Source organism: Ordospora colligata (genome assembly GCF_000803265.1).
Source record: "Ordospora colligata OC4 chromosome Unknown contig_08, whole genome shotgun sequence".
Lineage (NCBI taxonomy): Eukaryota > Fungi > Microsporidia > Ordosporidae > Ordospora > Ordospora colligata.
In genome coordinates, this window is record NW_014575400.1 from 70,988 (window position 1) to 90,090 (window position 19,103).

At 39.0% G+C, this 19,103-nt stretch overlaps 14 protein-coding genes and 1 non-coding gene across 15 annotated transcripts; 6 read left to right on the forward strand and 9 right to left on the reverse strand.

Moving 5' to 3' along the window:
* Window positions 1-112: 112 nt before the first annotated feature.
* M896_080530 (uncharacterized protein) lies at window positions 113-1,657 on the forward strand (the record flags this gene model as incomplete). The annotated part of the gene is made up of 1 exon (XM_014707875.1): window positions 113-1,657. The coding sequence occupies one exon, from the start codon at window positions 113-115 to the stop codon at window positions 1,655-1,657; it is 1,545 nt and encodes a 514-aa protein (XP_014563361.1).
* A 379-nt stretch (window positions 1,658-2,036) lies between these two features.
* On the reverse strand, window positions 2,037-3,014 carry M896_080540 (uncharacterized protein; the record flags this gene model as incomplete). Its single annotated transcript, XM_014707876.1, has 1 exon — window positions 2,037-3,014. The coding sequence occupies one exon, from the start codon at window positions 3,012-3,014 to the stop codon at window positions 2,037-2,039; it is 978 nt and encodes a 325-aa protein (XP_014563362.1).
* A 38-nt stretch (window positions 3,015-3,052) lies between these two features.
* On the forward strand, window positions 3,053-4,222 carry M896_080550 (26S proteasome regulatory complex protein; the record flags this gene model as incomplete). The annotated part of the gene is made up of 1 exon (XM_014707877.1): window positions 3,053-4,222. One exon carries the CDS (start codon window positions 3,053-3,055, stop codon window positions 4,220-4,222), a length of 1,170 nt encoding a protein of 389 aa, XP_014563363.1.
* A 44-nt stretch (window positions 4,223-4,266) lies between these two features.
* M896_080560 (adrenodoxin-like ferredoxin) lies at window positions 4,267-4,644 on the forward strand (the record flags this gene model as incomplete). The annotated part of the gene is made up of 1 exon (XM_014707878.1): window positions 4,267-4,644. The coding sequence occupies one exon, from the start codon at window positions 4,267-4,269 to the stop codon at window positions 4,642-4,644; it is 378 nt and encodes a 125-aa protein (XP_014563364.1).
* Window positions 4,645-4,844: 200 nt separating this feature from the next.
* Window positions 4,845-8,582, reverse strand: M896_080570 (Rad50-like protein; the record flags this gene model as incomplete). The annotated part of the gene is made up of 1 exon (XM_014707879.1): window positions 4,845-8,582. One exon carries the CDS (start codon window positions 8,580-8,582, stop codon window positions 4,845-4,847), a length of 3,738 nt encoding a protein of 1,245 aa, XP_014563365.1.
* Window positions 8,583-8,669: 87 nt separating this feature from the next.
* M896_080580 (uncharacterized protein) lies at window positions 8,670-9,317 on the reverse strand (the record flags this gene model as incomplete). The annotated part of the gene is made up of 1 exon (XM_014707880.1): window positions 8,670-9,317. One exon carries the CDS (start codon window positions 9,315-9,317, stop codon window positions 8,670-8,672), a length of 648 nt encoding a protein of 215 aa, XP_014563366.1.
* A 159-nt stretch (window positions 9,318-9,476) lies between these two features.
* Window positions 9,477-10,604, reverse strand: M896_080590 (uncharacterized protein; the record flags this gene model as incomplete). Its single annotated transcript, XM_014707881.1, has 1 exon — window positions 9,477-10,604. The coding sequence occupies one exon, from the start codon at window positions 10,602-10,604 to the stop codon at window positions 9,477-9,479; it is 1,128 nt and encodes a 375-aa protein (XP_014563367.1).
* Window positions 10,605-10,668: 64 nt separating this feature from the next.
* On the forward strand, window positions 10,669-11,316 carry M896_080600 (uncharacterized protein; the record flags this gene model as incomplete). Its single annotated transcript, XM_014707882.1, has 1 exon — window positions 10,669-11,316. The coding sequence occupies one exon, from the start codon at window positions 10,669-10,671 to the stop codon at window positions 11,314-11,316; it is 648 nt and encodes a 215-aa protein (XP_014563368.1).
* Window positions 11,317-11,423: 107 nt separating this feature from the next.
* M896_080610 (uncharacterized protein) lies at window positions 11,424-11,864 on the reverse strand (the record flags this gene model as incomplete). Its single annotated transcript, XM_014707883.1, has 1 exon — window positions 11,424-11,864. One exon carries the CDS (start codon window positions 11,862-11,864, stop codon window positions 11,424-11,426), a length of 441 nt encoding a protein of 146 aa, XP_014563369.1.
* A 128-nt stretch (window positions 11,865-11,992) lies between these two features.
* On the reverse strand, window positions 11,993-12,298 carry M896_080620 (small ubiquitin-related modifier protein; the record flags this gene model as incomplete). Its single annotated transcript, XM_014707884.1, has 1 exon — window positions 11,993-12,298. One exon carries the CDS (start codon window positions 12,296-12,298, stop codon window positions 11,993-11,995), a length of 306 nt encoding a protein of 101 aa, XP_014563370.1.
* A 105-nt stretch (window positions 12,299-12,403) lies between these two features.
* On the reverse strand, window positions 12,404-13,078 carry M896_080630 (uncharacterized protein; the record flags this gene model as incomplete). The annotated part of the gene is made up of 1 exon (XM_014707885.1): window positions 12,404-13,078. One exon carries the CDS (start codon window positions 13,076-13,078, stop codon window positions 12,404-12,406), a length of 675 nt encoding a protein of 224 aa, XP_014563371.1.
* A 297-nt stretch (window positions 13,079-13,375) lies between these two features.
* Window positions 13,376-13,610, reverse strand: M896_080640. The gene has a single exon (XR_001377312.1).
* Window positions 13,611-13,669: 59 nt separating this feature from the next.
* M896_080650 (chromosome segregation ATPase) lies at window positions 13,670-16,987 on the forward strand (the record flags this gene model as incomplete). Its single annotated transcript, XM_014707886.1, has 1 exon — window positions 13,670-16,987. One exon carries the CDS (start codon window positions 13,670-13,672, stop codon window positions 16,985-16,987), a length of 3,318 nt encoding a protein of 1,105 aa, XP_014563372.1.
* Window positions 16,988-17,323: 336 nt separating this feature from the next.
* M896_080660 (uncharacterized protein) lies at window positions 17,324-18,472 on the forward strand (the record flags this gene model as incomplete). Its single annotated transcript, XM_014707887.1, has 1 exon — window positions 17,324-18,472. The coding sequence occupies one exon, from the start codon at window positions 17,324-17,326 to the stop codon at window positions 18,470-18,472; it is 1,149 nt and encodes a 382-aa protein (XP_014563373.1).
* A 34-nt stretch (window positions 18,473-18,506) lies between these two features.
* M896_080670 (subunit Sec62 of preprotein translocase) lies at window positions 18,507-19,103 on the reverse strand (the record flags this gene model as incomplete). Its single annotated transcript, XM_014707888.1, has 1 exon — window positions 18,507-19,103. The coding sequence occupies one exon, from the start codon at window positions 19,101-19,103 to the stop codon at window positions 18,507-18,509; it is 597 nt and encodes a 198-aa protein (XP_014563374.1).

Below are 19,103 nucleotides of genomic sequence, written 5' to 3' on the forward strand. Positions count from 1 at the left end.
CGATAATACCGGCACTTCTTACAAAACCTAGATTATTCCTGTGTAAATGAGCATTAAATAGTTTGTCTATCCATGCATATGTAATTTTATTTATGATTTGTTTGTTTACTGCATGAAAAGGTCAATCAAGGTGCATCACTCAGGCACAAGCACATTGCCTCGAATATGTCATATCCAGCATGAAGAACTTGATTTAACAACAGATACGTGCTTATCACCAGGAAGGTCAGGAAAGTGGCACCGTATACATCCGTTTATAACCATAGAAATATTTTCAGTAACAAAAAGCATATTCAGAAGCACAATCTTCAATACAATAGACATATACTCGGTGTGTAAAGATGGTGTCTTGTTCTTCAATCGATCTCCGATTCCATGGACCTCAGATACACAGGTTACATGGGACACATACAGAAAACAGCTTGTAAAATACATCTCTGATACGCTCAACGAATACATTACATCCATATCCATTTGTGATATGAAGTATGCATTCTACATGAAGTGCAACATAATCAACTATCACATAAAGACTAAACAACCTGAAATAAAAGCACTCAGAAATGAAGCACGCATAATCAGAGAAATACAGAAAGAATTTACTCAGCAAATAAAAAATAATAGCACGGATCGCATCATACAAGCACTACTGTCCTATAACGATTCAGAGTCTAGAATAATGTTCATGTTGGACATCCTAGATTCCATTTCGCTTAGAACAGCTAGAAAAGTAATGAAGTTTATTGGAAAGGCAGAAAGATATCATGCCACTCTCTTACATTACAAACTGCATCAAAAGGCACTCAATGAATCACAGCATCGATATGCATTTCTATACCTTATTGCTGCATCAAGATTCTTAAAACAAGGCGCAAATCTTGATCTTGAACAATCAATGATGACAAGAGCATTTAAGTGTATAAGCGAGCCAAACTGGATATCAGTCATGAAGGATGTTGCTTCAAAAATACACAAGAGCGATTCACTTAGATACGGCGAGAATTCATACAAGCTACGTTTTGTAGATCAACCTTCATTAAGCATAAAAACAGTTGAATTGCAAAAGTCTAGAATTTACAAATGCATTGACAGTAGTGTTGTATACAATGCAGAATGCACAGACATATACTTCACAGATGCATTTGAGCTTAAGCTTGTATTTTACGAACACACATCAGCAATTCTACACGGTGTCATTGTTAAAGAAGCAAACACATCAGAAAACACTTTAATTCCTGTGCATGTGCATCTCAACGGGCATTGTGCAACTGTGCCAGTGATCTATCCTTATGAACCAGATATAAATTCTCAAAGTCAGGATTATGATGAGCTTAGAATCAAATTGATTGGTTTGATATTCTCAGGAAGTCCATGTATTCCAATAGACCTGAATGTAATATGGATACGACGAAAAAGCACAATGTCAATCCAAAATATTGAGTATCGTGGCACAAACAATGAAGAGCATATACATATAAAGATAATTCTCACAAATACAAATGAGTTCCAATCGAATATCATAGGAACGGGTGACACAACTAGATCAGGTAACGCATTCATGATTTCATTCAATGCATCACTTAATCAGGATAGAATTTACACAATACACCATGAGATCGCCAACAATGTGTTTGAATCTATTCATATAAAATATTAGTAAAGAAATTATCAAATCAATACATTTTGTATTTTATACACATCATGAAGTAATTCATCCATTTACGTTTTATTTGTTGATGCATTTGCCTATGGATTATTGGTGTAAATACTGATGTGGTTATTCATCTAACCATTCGTGTAGTTTTATGTGTGAAGTACCTATTTAACCATTAATGTAGTTACTCGTGAACTACTTACTAATTATTCATCTAACTACTTATTTAACCATTCATCCATTTACTCGTGAATTATTCATCTAACTACTCATCTGATTACACATGAAATATTCACACTTATTCATTAACTACTCATCTACTTACATACTCTATGCATGAATGAAAACTAAACACAATACAATGGTACTTACATACCATACACTATTCGTGCTTCTCACTAAACTCCCATACATCCTTTCTATTGCCTAATTTCTTCTCAATCATATCAGCATTTCCTGTAAACTCAATTTCAGTATATTCATGATGTGTTTGCTTTCTACATGCATCCTCAGAATACTCAACATGCTCATTTGGAAACACGAGAATATCATCAACATCATTCAGTTCCTCAAAATAATTATATTCATCTCCACTCTCTCTATTATATTCACACTCACCACTCTCATCGACATTCAGATCTTCAACTTTCGATATACAAGTCTCTAATTCATTCTGTACATCATGGGATACAATCTTCATTCTATCAGTTGTGTTCTTGAAAAATCTGTTATACAATCCCTTAAGAATGCTTTCATCCATTCTCAATGCATCTTCATTATAAATATTACCATGTGATTCACTGCATTCCTCATCATCAGACACAATCAGTCCAGAAATCTCGTCTCTACTACTCTCACACTCTTCATCTGTTCCACTATTCTCTCCAGACACATCTGCCTCATCATCTACAAATCTTTTCTTCCCACGCTTCTTTCTTTGCACATCATTACATTCTTCATTCTCATTCATCCCATCAAGCATGCATTCATCTTCAATCGCATCATCATGATAGCTAAGTCCTTGTTCATCATTACATAAACTACTAACCGTGCTCAGGATATCATTACCTGAATCATTCAACATGTTGTCATCACATATATTCAAGATCCCATCGTAGTTTCTCATGTGTCTTATGCTGCTCAGCATCACATCAGCAACATCATTCTTTCCTGTGATCTTGCCAATCACTCTCTGCTGAATCTCCTTGATATTGATACGAGCAACAACTGATTTCCTATGCTCTTCATAAAGATGTCGCGCCTGACTCTTTGTGTATGCACAACATCTGCTGTTTCCCATTGCATTCATGCGCATGGCATATGCAGAGAGATTATCAGAATTCTCACCCAGTGTCTTCATAACAGGGTACGCACAAAAAACAAACAAACACAGCCCTGATGACAGAAGAGCTCAGAAAGGTGCTTGCAAGCAAAATCACAGCTCTTGAAGAAAAGGAAAACGCAGTCTTTGCGACCCTCAATGCATATGTATCAAGAGGAGACTACACTAGCGTTGCAGATACAATTGTTGAATTGAAGGACATGTGGCAAGACCTGACAACTGCAAGAGTCACAAAGATCATAAAGGCATTCTTTGAGACGATTCCATACTGCGAGGAAAGCTTTGAAGCAATCCTAAACCTTCTTGAAAGATTGATTACATGGGCTGACAGTGAAGGTAAAAAGATGCTTAGACTGGATTTACAATGCAAGAGAATATATGCTTTGCTAAAGACAGGAAAGTACGTAGACACAATTGATCAGGTCGGAGAAGTGATGCGTGAGCTGAAGAAATACGATGACAAAGTAAACTTGATCACACTACATGTGTATGAAAGTAAGGCACTGTATGAACTCAAGAATATATCAAAGTCAAGAGCATGTTTGACATCTGCAAGAGTGCTTGCGGTTTCAGCATACTGCCCATCACACCTACAGGCTCAAATAGACTTACTGAGTGGAATGTATATATGCGATGAAAGAAACTACGGAGTGGCTTCTTCATACTTTATTGAGGCACTGGAAGGATTTACATTAGGAAAGCTAGATGCGGAAGCATGTGTTGCACTGAGATACCTCATACTATCAAAGATCATGGCAAACAAGTGTGATGAAGTTGCAGTAGTGTTGAGGAACAAAAGCACAATGAATCATTTAGATGACAGAACAGTCAAAACACTACTGAACATAAGTATTGCATGCAAAGATCGTGACTTGAAGACATACAGCGATGTTCTTGTTACAAACTCAGATGTGATCGGCCAAGATGCATTCATATATGCACACATGCAATACCTGTACGATGCTCTGCTTGAGAAGAACATTGTGAAGATTGTGGAGCCATACTCTGTGGTTAGAATTGATTTCATAGCAAGGATGTTGTGTTTTGATGTAGATGTGATTGAAAAGAAGCTGAGGAAGATGATCCTGGATAAGATGGTGTGTGGTACACTTGATCATATCAACCAAAGCTTGATATTGCATGAAGTAAAGCCTTTACATGGCTTTGCAGAAGACTGTGCAAGACACATTGAGGCATTGAATCTAATAGCATCCACAAAGTATTAAATCCAGTAAGTAAGTTGTTTTGATTTTGTGGCCCATGGCACCGCATGAAGAATGCAGATGACACAGGCAAAAAGGTTTGTGTGTTCTACGAAGTAGCAAAAAATATCATTCCCGTGAATGCATTTATTGGTGATTCAGTACTGGAAACGGCACATAAGAATGGAATAGAGCTGGAAGGTGCTTGTGAAGGAAGCCTTGCGTGTTCAACATGTCATGTGATTCTTGGAGAGTCTGTGTATAAAAAGCTCAAGGAGCCTTCAGATAAAGAATATGACCTTATTGACCAGGCATTTGGCTCAACACGTACATCCAGGCTTGGGTGCCAGGTACAGATATCAAAGGATCTTGAGCAGACAACATTCATCATTCCTAGGGCTACAAGAAACATGGCTGTTGATGGATTCAAACCAAAACCACATTAGCAGTCAAAGCCAAGCTAGAAGTGATTATATAAGTAATTGTATAAGTGTTCCTAAGTGCTGTATAAGTGATTATATAAGTGTTTCTAAAAGTAAATAAAATACTCACTGAGTCTCAAATATTTATATCTCAAGTGAAAATAATATAAAACATTAAATAAATCATGAATAATTGAAATCATTCACTGAATGCTTGATATAAGTCATGAATGGTTAAAACCATACACTGAATGTCTGATAATTGCCGAGTTTCCTCCCTCATCCCTCTTCAATCTATAGAAATACTCAGGTCCGTCTCTGTTCAATAACTCTACAAAATCTTCATCATGCGTAATAACAACCAGTTGGAAGCTTGAATTGTGCTTATGAGTCGATATCACCTTCGATAGCATAAGCGCAAGACTCTCCATATTCCCTCTATCAAGATTGGTTGTTGGCTCATCAAGTGCCAGAATGTTGCAATTCAAAGCAAACGAATCAGCCAGCGCAAGCCTAATAAGAATACTGGCTATCATTCTCTGTCCAGCACTCGATCTTCCCCTCATGTCAAGCTCAACTCCATTCTTCACCATCACAACCTTATAGTTGTATGTCTTCTGTCCTACACTTTCGGTTTTGATCTCAATCCAGTCAATGTCTCCTCCAACATAAGTGCTTCTCCACAGGTCTTTAAGCGTTGTATTTACCTCATCCAGCTTGAACGAGTGGAAATCAACTATTGCCTTGTCCAATACCTGGATGCATGTCTCAAGATCAGAGCATGACTTTTCAAGTGCTTTCAACTCAACAAAACATCGGCTATACTTCTCCACCGTGTCCACATGATCATTCTGTAATTCCTGTTTCCATCCCTTTATTCCTAATGCAATTTGCTTGCATTCTCCTAATATCAGTGACTTGTGCGAAATTAGTTTTATTTTCTTCTCCTCTAACTTTATCTTCTTCTCTCTAATAACACTCAAGTATTCACAATCAATCGCTTCAAGCTCATTACCAATCTCTTCAATCCTTATAGTCGCATTATAGTATTTTATGCTTTCTTCAGCTGCTGCTTTTGATTCATGAATCGCACGTATTGTCTGTCCCAATTTCACCGTCTTGCTTTTCATATCAACAAGCTCGTTTCTAAGCATCTCAAACATTGCTTCATCTCTTGCTTCTTCACTCCATTCTCCTTGAAGCAGCTCTTTAACCTTTGCATTCAATACCCCAACCTCACATTCTAAGGCATCAATCTCTTTACTTCTTAGTCCAAGCATCTCAATATCCATCTCAAGTGCAACTCTACGCTTAGAGTACTCCTCTTGAATCCTTTCAACCTTTATCCTTCTTCTCGCAATCTCTTCCTCCACATCATTGATTTTTGCCTTCACATTGCTCTTCTCAATCATCTTAATAGCTTCTTTTGCCTCCTCTCTGAAATTAATCTTCTCTCGTATATCCTTCGTTGCATCCACAAGTGCCTGCTTCTTACACAATCTCGTCATCAGTTCATTCTTCCTCCTTCTATCACTCTTCTTCTCTTCATATATTCTCTTGATTCCATCAATCATCCCCTTCAACTCCTGCACTGATTCTCCTTCCTCCACGTCCTTCAGCTTTCCATTTATCACAAACATTTCATTCACAGCCTCAATCAAGCCCTCAGTCTTTTTCATGTTCTCTATTGCATCAAGAACATCAAGCTCCATCCCTTCTAAATCACCTGAAGATTCACATTCAGGTACATCCTCATATCTACTCATCATATCAATAATCTCACATCTTACCATGTTTCTCTCAACAATTCTACAGTTCCTTTCCTCAATTCCCTGTACTACATTCTTCAACATCGCCTTCTTGTCAAGTGCATCATTCTTTGATATCTGCATCTCACTCATCATCAATTCCAGTGATGTCTTCAGCACGATCTCCTCAACTTCACTCAGCTTCTTATTGCACATCCGGCATACATGATGCATCTTGGCCATCTCTAGTGCTTCTGCATAAACACTAATACAAAACCCCTTGCAAACCTCTTCATTAACTCCATCAAGCTCTAAGGCTAATTGTTCAGCATCATACACACATTCAGGTTCAAGATCATTTAGTATAAATTCATTATCTCCATTCATAATCCATTCTTTGCATCTATCAGCCGTAATCCTGGCATCATCCATCGAGTAATTACCAATCCATGGCTTCAAACACATCTTCTCAAAATTCAATACTTCTTCATTCTCTTTCCTTCCGAATGCTCGTAATTCATCTATCTTCTCCAGTATCTCCTTCTGCATCCGCTTGCATTCATTCCTTGCTTGATCCCTCATTGCACTTCTGTATCCTAACTCCTTTTCAACCAATTTGATCTTTTCACGCTTCCTATCAACTTCCTCAACTTGTCTGCAAAGTACATCTTGTAATCCACTCACATCAACACCATTCAACATACTCTCAATCTCTCTTCTTCTACTTCTTAACCGATTCATCTCAAAATTGCACTCTGCAACACTATATGCCTTGTTCAATCTCTTCTGATATTCCTCTAGTCTCTCATTCAATACTTCAATCTCCTTATCTTTACATATCTCTGCTCTTAATTCTTCAATCTCTTCATCATACGAAACATTCACATCCACTTCCACATTTACTTCGTCTTCTAGCATTTCATACTCCTCAATCATCCGCTTCTTCTCTCGAACCATACACATCCTCTCTCCTTCTTCATCACGCAGCTTCTGCAATATAATCTCACATTCTCGGATCTTCTCCTTTCGATTCGCAATCTCACTTTCAACTTTTGTAAAAACACTTATTGCTGTCTCCCTAAATCCTTCTTTCACTTTCAACTCCCCTTCAAGCTTTCTAATCGCTTCAACTCTCCATGCCCTTGCATCCTCTAGTTTTGATGATTTGATTGAAATCTCAGAAAACACTCCATCAAGCTCCGTTCTTCTTCTCAAATACACGCCCCGTTCCTCTCCAATCATCTTAAATCTTTTATCAGCTTCTTCTGTTTCTTTCTCAATTCTAGCATATTCATTCTCAACTTCCATCAACAACTCTCCCTTAAATACATCGTTAGCTTCTTCAATACTAAGTAACCGTCCTTTAAAACTATCTAAAAACGTTCTCAGTTCATTCCTTTCATTCTCAAGTGCATGCATCCTTCTATCCATCTCTTCATTTCTCATCATCTCCGCACATATCTCGTTAATAATTCGATTGCATTTCACTATCTCCGCTTCATAAGCTTCAAGTTTAATCTCATTCTTCTCAATCGCTGTACTGCTGTTCCTTATACTCGTCACAAGCACATCCCTTCGATCTTTCACTTTCCTCAGAAACTCAAGCTCCTGCATCTTTAGCTTTATTTCAGACATACACTCCTTTCGCTGTGATTTCAGACTGTCAAGCGCCTTGCCATACTTCGAAGATGCAAATATCTCATCAAGCTTCTTTTTCACTACCACAGGCTCGCTTAATGGCCATGTGCTTTCCTCCTGATGACAGAATATTATATTCTCAAGCACACTACTCGACACCCCAAGATGCACAGGCATCTCCGCATCAATATCTCCACACTTTCCACTTACTCCCTCTCCATCCTCCCTCAGCACACTTTCAACCGTCTTCTGCTCCACACGCTCCCTTCGTACAGATAGCTGCAACGTCCTTGAACACACCATCTGCTTTCCATACACACTCGTAAAAAGAAGTCGCACCTGCCCACACACTTCAACCTCTCCTGCCATCTTCGGGTCATAGATAAATGCTCCTCCCCTGCTGTTAGGTGGAAGACTCCCTGTCGTCGCATACTTCAGACACTCAATAATCGTCGTCTTTCCAGTCCCATTCGCTCCAACAATCAACGTCAATGGCGAATAGAACTCCAGGGTGTTTGAATCCCTCAGACTGAACGATCTTATTCCGCTTATCATCAGCTTCCGAATCATCGCCATTTCAGGGTATTTCACTCCCATTCAATGTACAGCAATCATGCAAGTTCACACTTTCACATATTTTATTATCTCAAGAAATAAACTCATTCAAACATCGCATTTATTTATGCTTTCATTAATCATGGCAAATACATCGATATTTCCAATCTTCAAAAGATCATCTCGCTCCTTCTTTGCAAAGCTGCTTTTGATCTCTCTGTATTCTAGCAATCGACTAAATCCATCATCCTCTCCTGCACCAAACACCCTAAGTCTGCTTTGTAACTGCTTAATTCCTTCAAGCTCATCCCGAGTTGCTCTAGCATTATCCACAAGATCATTTACTGGTTCAGAGCACTTCAGTATCTTCTCAAACATTTCTTTCCGATACTCCTCAATCTCTAGATCCTCTCTCAGGCAATTCATCTCATCCCGTAGCATCTCCTCTTCTAAAAAGCTTTGCATCAGCTCATCAGTTATCTGTTGCATATCAGCCACTACAACATCTTCGCTCGCCTTTCGTTCCATCTCAAACCCATCAGGAAAACACACAATGTTGCGCAGCACAAAGTTCGAAAATATAAAGTAGTTCTTACGAAAGCTCTCAAGCAAGACTTCTGACACCCTCTGCATCTTTCCTCTCCTTATCTCGCATAACTTAGCAATTCCATCATTAAGCGCATTCTCTATCTCCATTTGCAGTTCAGATATGAACGATGCAGGTACAAATCCAAAAAACTCTGTCTCCTCTTCCATCGCAGGGGCTTTTCTATCACCAATATCATGTTTTAACCTACAAGATTCTTCTAAATATTCTCATCCAGCATATCATTTATCAGATAGATTGCATAATCCTTCTGCACATTCTCATTCAACACATTATCCATCATATTCTTACCATTCTCCTATAATCACTCATATCACAAACAAAACCTTCTCCTTCAATACACGTAGTCCAACACTGTTCCATTCCTTGTCTGTCATCCACACCTCCTTCATACAGTCAAGATTCGAAAATCTTTCCATGACTCCAAGAATCGCTTCATCCATTGGTTCTTCATACACAGTAATCTCAGCATGCACTCCAAATCTTTCAAAACATGCACTCAACTCATCTTCAGGTACCTCACATTCATTATGCTTAATCACCATCACCTTGCTGCCTATCTTCTTGATCTTCTCCTTCGTTAGCACATAGCCCAGTCTTGCATAAATACGACTGCATAAATCTCCACTCTCGTCATACATCAGTATGTGCATCTTAAAATGGTCATCACATCCTTCATGGCATTCTACATTCCCTGCATGTGCCTCATTAAAATGCTGTCTCATTATGTCCAGACACTCTCCTTTATAATCACACAAATCACACCAATAAACATTCTTCTCCTCAAATATTCGCACCTTGTTGAACTCATCTACAAAGTCAACGGAATCATGCAAAACAAACCCTTTGCTGCTTTCCCCACTCACACACATCGCATCAACAACCCAGAAGTCTTCAACAAAACTCACCGTACTGTATCTCTCATACATGTTTATCACCACACAACTCGGTGAAACCACACATACCGCCTGCGACAAGCTGTAAGGCGTTACCAACACTCCTTTGAACGACAGAAGATTAATAAACAGATTACAAAGACCTAAGAGCTCAGTCCTGCTCAACAAGTCATGGAACACAACAGACACAAAAGATCTTTTTCTATCAATCCTAAGTCTTTCGGTTACTGCTACAATACGGTTCCCAAGCCATCCTAACCCCTCCTCAAGGCTTCCAAACCTGTCTATGCTAATATTCACAATATCAAAAAAACCTTCGATATCAACTGTCTCAGCCATATTATCCACAATAAGTCGTCGTCCATACACTAGTACATGTATAATTGGTTCATCCGTTCTGTATCCAGCCATCCTATATTTCTCATTAACATAATACGATGCATCGGTTCTCATAAAATAGCTTTGCACATTCTTATTCGGCGTGGTGATCTGCTCAATCTTCGGCACCATGCACATCCTTGGCGTGTACTTGAGTGGCATGGGCTCAGGCACCAAACATCCAAAATCACATGTACCCCAGTGCATGAAATATCCAGAAACAAACATGAAATATCCAGAAACAAACATGAAATATGCAGGCGTTTGTTTAGAAAGCGATGATGATGAAGAAGTACATCCTAACATAGACGAAAAGAGCTTTAGAGAGTGGAGGAGACAACAGAGACAACAGAAACGAGCAGAACTTCAGAAAAGACTCGATGAAATAAACGCAATAGATACACATGACGAGGAGATTGAAGCAGAGAAGAAAGAGTTGCAGGACATACTAAAGCCACGCTATGTGTGTGTAGATTCTGGATCATTCACAATTCCAGAACCTCAGGAAGAAAGGGACTATTCATCAGAGCTCGAGCATCTGGTACAAAATTGCACTCTGGACAACTTTATTTCCATAATGAATACAAAAGTAATTGATATGGAAGAATTTGAGTGTTTGGTGTTGCATAACCTTGCTGAACAGATTAAGGAAGGAAACGACTTTGGTGGTGTTATTCTTTCTAAAATATCTCTGTATGTAAGATATGCACGCTCACATGGAAGAGAATTCCTTGAAAAGCTGCGTGCACAACTTACAAATGCAAAAATAAAGAAGCAGTTTGAAGAAGATTGTATTAGGGACTTTGAAGAGACAAAGCAAATGTTCCTAAATCAATTCGGCACACTCAACTCTACTCATGCAGATACATCTTGAATCATCAGCTGAACAGTTATTCCCGTAAATGCCTGTTCATCTAATTTAATAAAAATATATTTGAAGCACAATTCATCAACACTGTTTATTAAGAATCATGTTTGTAATCATTCGGTGCTCTTTTGCTTATGTGACTTCAATGTCTTGAATGACTTATAAACAAACTCATAGCAGCACGACACTAATGTGATTGCATACAATCCCCATGCCTTGTTTGTGTAAAGAAGAAGAAACTTTACAAGCATAGATACAAACAGAAAGTCAAATGCAACACTTACATGTCCCTTTCCGCTCAGTGCAGTTCCAGAATTGACGAGTGTTTGTGTTTTTCCTTCTGAGCAGATCACCGGCGTAGAGATTCTGTACAGATAATAAATTGCAGCTCCCTCTGGAACAGATCTAAGCAAATACATCACTGGTCTTATCTCGCCTTTTAACAAATACATTATAACCATACACACATTGTACAATGCGACACTCCTGAACAGAAGCTTCCTAGTGATTGCATTTTCCTCAAGTATCCGAATCTGTGCTTTGCTTCCTCGCATTTTGCAGGGCTATGTCAGTATCTTTCTGATTTCCAAATCAGTGGGCCATTTATCATAACCTATTATGTCACTTATCACGTCTACTACATCATAAATTACTCTGTTTTCATTATAATTGCTTATTTATCTTATATGTAGCTGCCTCCTTCTTGTGACGTAAACACTTCAATCTCTTCATTTCCAGAAAACCCGAGGTCATCAGGCGTCATTCCAAGATCTCGGAGGTTCTTTCCATTGTGCACCATTCTGAACTCCTCACTGCTCTTTCCAACATTCTTTGAAAACGCCTCCAGTACTTTCCTGAACGTTACATTCCTCTTGACCTTGAAAACAAGTGCCGTTCCGTCAGGATCCGTCAATCTCAGGACAATCTTCTTCGAATCGCCTCCACTTTTGCATTTACTTGCATCCTTTCCAAAATCATAGGATACCATGGGCTTCTGCTTCGTGCATCTTTTGCCAAAAACATCCACTTCTCGAATGCTATCAATATGTCTCTCCAATCCTCCCCAATATTCATCTTTACACATCAAGCTCTGTTATCCTTTTGTTTGCTTTCTTTGCTCTTGTAGTTGGTAAAGCGTTGTCATACTTGTATAATAGGCTGCATCATTGTCCACATGCAAAGCAATGTACTCATCGGTTCTTTGAGGAATACATGTAAGAATTTTGCCATTAGTCATCAATGCCTTTGCAAAAAGACTGGATGATTCATCCTGCTCAATGCTGAATGTGCATTCTGTGAGTTCCGTGCATGCAGACTGAACAATCACGCTTTTTGCATTTGTATCTGGAAACAGATCATAAACTGCCTCAACCTTGATGCTCTTGTTTGTAGGATGCACTATTGTGTTGACATCCTCAAAAGACTCCTGTATGTACTTCTGGTAATCAAATATCTTGCTCATCCTTATCTTCAGTCTTTCTCTTTCAAATATCTCATTTTTATTTTCATTAGTCCCTATGCATTCTTCTGTCTTTTCATGTACTTCATCCATGTCTTTCATTACCAACTCCATAAAGTCAATGTCAAGTGCATCAAGAAGATCTGTGTGCAGCTGCTTTGGAACTATATGATCAAGGCTTGCGTCAAATGATGTAAAGTCTCGCTTTATCTCTGGATCAATGTAGCACATCCCAGGAATTGGTGCTGGCGGTGCATTTGCCCAGCACACCTCCTGCTCAAGCATTCTTTCAATTTCTGCCGGCTCCATCAAAGGCCATCCTATCATGAGCTTTTGTACAGTTTATGTGATAAAACCCAATTTGCAAACAATCTTGCATAAAATATCACTTACAAATATACAGATTTAATTCAAGCAAATAAAAGCGCTTGTTACAGCAATATTAATGCATAATATTCAGTAGAATGTAACAATTCATGCATAATACTCTGTATACTTTAACAATGCATAAGTATAATTTTGAGTAGAATTAACAATAGATTCAAAATTATATGAACATTTATGGGGAAATTAACAGAAACAGAACATACATTATATGAAAATACCGGCTGCTGGAGAGTAGTCTGAATTGGGTTACAGCACATCGCTGCCTTTCGAGTTTGACTATTCGCACTAAGACACCGTCCACTTTCCAAACTCGCCATGCTCATTCCTTCCGGTCACATAGCAAGTGTATTTTTCTGTTAGGAACGGCTCCTGGCATTAACCAGGCACCCTCTCGGCACATGTCTCATCTCAGACCTTCCCAAGGGCATCTGCCCCTAATCGAAAGCTTCCAGCCGCCAGCAAGGGCTGTACACTGTAAAAATTTATGTCAAAACACACAGGGATGCCTAAGCCATGGATCTGAGATTAGAGTCTGTGACTGTTCACAACTTCAAGAGTTACAGAGGAACGCACGTAGTGGATGGGTTAGACCCTGGATTTACAGCGATAATTGGGCCAAATGGATCAGGTAAGAGTAACATCATTGATGGAATCCTGTTTGTGCTTGGATTTCGTGCAAAGAAGATGCGACATTCGTCTTTAAGGGAGCTGATATACAATGGAGAGCACAGGGAGGATATGTGCTATGTGGAGCTGAAGTTCAACAAGTTTACGATCAGAAGAGAAGCTTACCAGTCGCGGAAGTCGAGATACCTTGTTGATGGCGACGAAAGGAGCACTGCGGAAGTTGCAGGGCTGTTGAGCAGCGAGGGTGTGGACATGGAGCATAATAGGTTTCTGATACTGCAGGGGGAGATTGAAAGTATTGCAATGATGAAGCCAGTTAATGAAGGACTGCTTGAGTACATGGAGGATGTAATTGGAACAAGTAAATACAAGGCTGATATTAAGGAAGGCGAGGAAGAAATGAAGAAGTGTATAAATGAGTACGAAGGAAAAGCGGCGATGTTAAGTTTTTATATGAAGGAATATGAGCATGTTGAGAGAAGAAAACAGGAGGGGATGAGAGCTGTTGAGGAGAGACTGAAATATCTAAGTCACAGCAGAGATTTGCACATGCTAAATGCAGAGGTAGGACGAAGAAGAATCCATAGGCTACAGATAGAGAGAGAAGAAGTACAGAGTGCAATTGAGCAACTGATAGCCAGAATTGAAGAAAATAAACATGTGTTGAGCAATATGGATAAGGATACAGTAAATGCAAGCAGAAAGACACGTGATGTAGAGTGCAAATATGTAGAGATACGAAGGGTATATCGGAAGGAGGAAAGAGAGAATAGAATGATTGAAGATGAAATGAAGATGCTACAGAAGCGGATTGTTGAGTTGAACAACCAGATTGAGGAAGCGAAGAAGATGGATGCGATTAGACAAATAAAAGAAGCAGAGTACAAAGTAGAGATGAAGAACAACGAAATGGAGATCAAGAGTAGTGGAAAAGAAGCGAGTTTGATTAGGAAGGAGATTCAAGAAGAGCAACGCAATGCAGAGATGAAGTCCAAAGAAAAGATTGAAAAAATAAAAGAAGCAGAAGCAAGCCTAATGCAGGCACTGAAGAAAAAAGAGGAAGTATGTAAAGTTTTTAGAAGATATGAGGAACGAATGGAACAGTTAGGATATCGCAAGCGTGACTTTGAGAAGAAAATCAACGACATTGATGTAAAGATGGAGAAGATTGAGGGATGCAAAGTGAGTGGAAACAAAGATGAATCACAAGTGAAGACAGAGATAGAAGAAGTGGAAAGGGATATTGAGAAGACACGAAGAGAGATTGGAAAGAGGATGCAGAGAGCATCTGAATATAAGGAGAATATGGAAAGTGAAAGCAAAGAAAAGGAGATTTTTGAAAAGGTCAAGAATATTCCTGGGGTGCATGGGAGGCTTCGTGATATTGGAGGGGTTGATGCAAAGTATGCTAAGGCGCTATTTGCAGCAGGCAAGGGGCTTGGAGGGATTGTTGTCGACAACACAAGCACTGCAGAGAGATGTGTAGCGGAGATAAAGAGATTAGGTGTTGGAAGAGGGATGTTTATGATTGTTGATAGGATGGGAGAGATGCCAGTGCTTAGAGATGAAGGAGTTTTATACATGTGTTCACTTGTTGAATGTAAGGAAGAGTTTAAGAAATGTTTTTACTTTGTGTTGAAGGATACTGTTGTTTGTGATGATCTTGAGGCAGCAGAGCGTATTGCATTTGGAAGACAACGGCGAAGGGTTGTTACACTTGATGGGAAGTTGATTGAGAAGAGTGGAGTGATGAGTGGAGGAAAGCGAGGAGGAAAAGCAAAAGAGACCGGAGATATTGAGCAGGCATATGAGAAGATGAATGAATTGAGGAACAAATTGATTAAAGAGTTATGCGCGATTAAGAATGCCAAGGAACGGGAAATGCTTGAAAGACAGCGTAAGAAGTATGTTACAGAGAATGAGATTGTGTGTAGAGAAATGAGGAGTGTTGGTGGAGTTGATGAAAAAAAGGAAGTGGAGCTTGTTAATTCTGAATTAGAAGACATTAAGAAAAAGATCTGTGTGTTGAGGAAAGAGGTTGAAGGGTTAATACCTGACTATGTAGTGAAGAATAAAGAACGGTTGACTCAGTTGAATGCAAAGATTGAGGGGTATGAAAGAAGGAATGTTGAACTGAAGATGTGGATGTCTGAGATAGAACAAGGAAATGTTATAGATAAGGAAGAAGAGATGAGAAAGATTAACAAGCGGATGAGCGAGATAAGGCTGAAGGATGTATCTGAGATCAAAAGTGAGATGCAGAGGAGCCAAAATGAGTACAATCGCAATGTTGCAGAGCAGAGAAGACTAGAAGAACAGATGAATGCATTGCGTATGGAGATGAAGAATGGATATGACAGTGAGATTAAGCTGAAGAATAGGATGGAGGATATAGCAGATGGAATTGAAGATAGTTTAAAGCAGGTGAATGAAGGAGAAAAGCATGCAATTAAGATCTGTTCTGAAATGAAGGTTTATGGAGATGTGATTGGCAGCATTGCAGAGCCATTGAGTGGTTTAGATATGATAGATGATGAGAGTGTAGAAAGGATGAGGAAGAAGCTGGGAGGAGTGGTTGCGAAGATGAATGGAGTTGTAATGAGCGAGATAGATTGCGAGGTGCTTAAGGAGTATGAGAGTGTTAGGAATGAGTATGTGAAAGCAAGAGATGAGTGTGAAGGAATGAAGAAGAAGATGGAAGGAATAAGAAGTAGGATTGAAGGGATGAAGAAGAGGAGACTAGATGAGTTTCTTGATGGGTTGAGACAGATATCTAAGAGCTTGAAGGAGATATATAAGGAAATAACGTATGGAGGAAATGCGGAGCTAGAGTTGGTTGATCATCTTGATCCGTTTAGTGAAGGAGTTGTGCTGAGTGTCATGCCACCGAAGAAGAGTTGGAAGAGCGTTAGCAAGCTTAGTGGAGGAGAGAAGACGCTTAGTAGTCTTGCACTGATTTTTGCGTTGCACAGATACAAGCCATCCCCGTTCTATGTGATGGATGAGATTGATGCAGCACTTGATTATAGGAATGTGAGTGTGGTTTCGAACTACATAAAGGAGATGTCTGCGACTGCACAGTTTGTAGTGATAAGCCTGAGGAGTGATATGTTTGAGCTTAGCAATACGCTAGTGGGTGTGTATAAGACAGAGAATGTGTCTAAGTTTTTGGTTGTTGATGTTGGGAAGCTCAGCATTAGTTGATTATTAGATTATTAGTTGGATAGTTGAATAATAGCTGAGTAGTGTAGTTCGTTCAGGATTATCTGAATAATAGCTCAGAATTAACTCAACAGTTGATTGTTAACTCTTCACTACTGAATATTAGTTGGATAGTAACTGGATAGTTGATTATTAGCTGAGTGGTACTTAAATATTAACTCAATTGTTAATCATTAGCTCAACATTTAATTGTTAGTTCATCACTACTGAAAGTTAATCATTAATTCAACATTAACTTGGTATTAACTCAACTGTTAATCATTAAATGTGTTAAATTGAATGTTCTTTAGTTACAAGTCCTTATTCATGGGCTGCTTGATGGAAAAGCACACGCAACCGTTTTTGCATTTTGTACAGGATGAGTTTCTGAATACTAATGTGTTTGAAAAAGTGAAGAAGATTCATGTAAACTGTATGTTTAATGAGAAGCACACTGATCTCTTTAGGTTTCTGCAGACAGATGATCTGAAGAGTCGGGATGATCTTGAAGAGTTTAGAAGCTGTGTGATGGACGCACTTAGTGAAGTGGTAGATACCAAAGGTGGATGGATAGATCTTTTTGGATCGTACTACAGAGCAGGAGATTATCTACTGTGCCATGATGACAGAACTGAGCATAGAAAGTATGCATTTGTGTACTATTTAGAAGATCATGCATCTGGAAGTCTTATTTTGTATGAAAATGATGCAATGAGTGTTTCTAAGAAGATAGATGTAAGAGCAAATCGACTGATAGTGTTTGAGGTATCTGAGATTTCATTTCATGAAGTGGAGTATTGTGAGGAAAATGGCAGAAGGACGTTTACTGGATGGTTGAGCTTTGAAGATGTGAGCATGCATGAAGAATTACCTGTGATAAATATGAATGTTCCTAGGAATCAAGATGTGTTTTCACTTGATATTGATTTTGAATCAAGCACGATTGTGTTCTATCCAGGGATGGAGTATGACTTTGGAAGTGTGGATAAGCATGTTGAAGGGCCGTTCTATTCGCGCAGAGTTGAACGCCTTGTGGTACAGCAGATGGTGGTGCCTGAGGTTGATGGATGGGTGTTATTTGATGCAGGCATATACCATTTCAGAGTGGGAGATTACATTCTGCTGAATGACAGATGCAACTCAATCAGCGATGGTGTATGCGATGTATATTTCATGGAGATTAGGAATGATCAGTTTAGCTGTAAGCTTAGTAATTATGAATGTAATGAATTTAACAAAAATATATCGAATGATGACTGTAATGGACTTAACAATAGTCAATCAAATGATGAATGTGATCTGGATTTTAGTAATCCAAGTAATCCAATAAAGTACCTGGACAGTGAAGGAAGATGCGTTTATGGCATTCCAATCAAGAACAAAAGCATGTTTGCAATCAATCGCTGTGGACTCTCGATATTTGTGCAGCGATGCACACAAGAGTTTCACCTTGCACATTTCATCTATATGCAGAAGAACACTGAATAAAAGCGTTATACAAATTCAAATACATCAGGCTGGTTTATTCGACTTTGCATTTTGTTCGTTTCCCGTGGTACTCCCATACAGGAACAAAGCTTTCAAAGAAGCCCACATCCTCAAACAGTCTTGGAAACAGCCATATTCCTGGAGGATACACAAAGTATGTTGCAACAAATAATACGAAGCGTATTATTGCAATCACAATGATGAATGCAACAAAACCCCCAAGTGGATACATCATAAGCGAGAATGCGCGCTGCTGGATGTGTCTTGGCCACATTTTGAACAGTACAATAGAAAGTATAATCAATACAAATGCTCCGCATATCAGAAGTGACGTATTGGATGTCTTTTCATCAGCAAATACATATTTATGCTCTTCGTGGAACTTCTGATCAAGCATTACGTCGCAGTCCCGTGTGTTTTTCCTATTTAAAGCTATCTTGAACAGAATGCTCTCGTCAAGAAGATCTTGCATGATGCATTTGGCTTGTTCTGCATCTATTCCATTCTTCATAAGAAGAGCAAGTGCATCTACTCCAGTAAACACCAAGATTCTTTTCCTGTATCTTAATGTTTTTTCCTCTGCACTTACTTTTCTTAGCATGCCCTCGTACTTCTTCAGGTCGACGTTCAT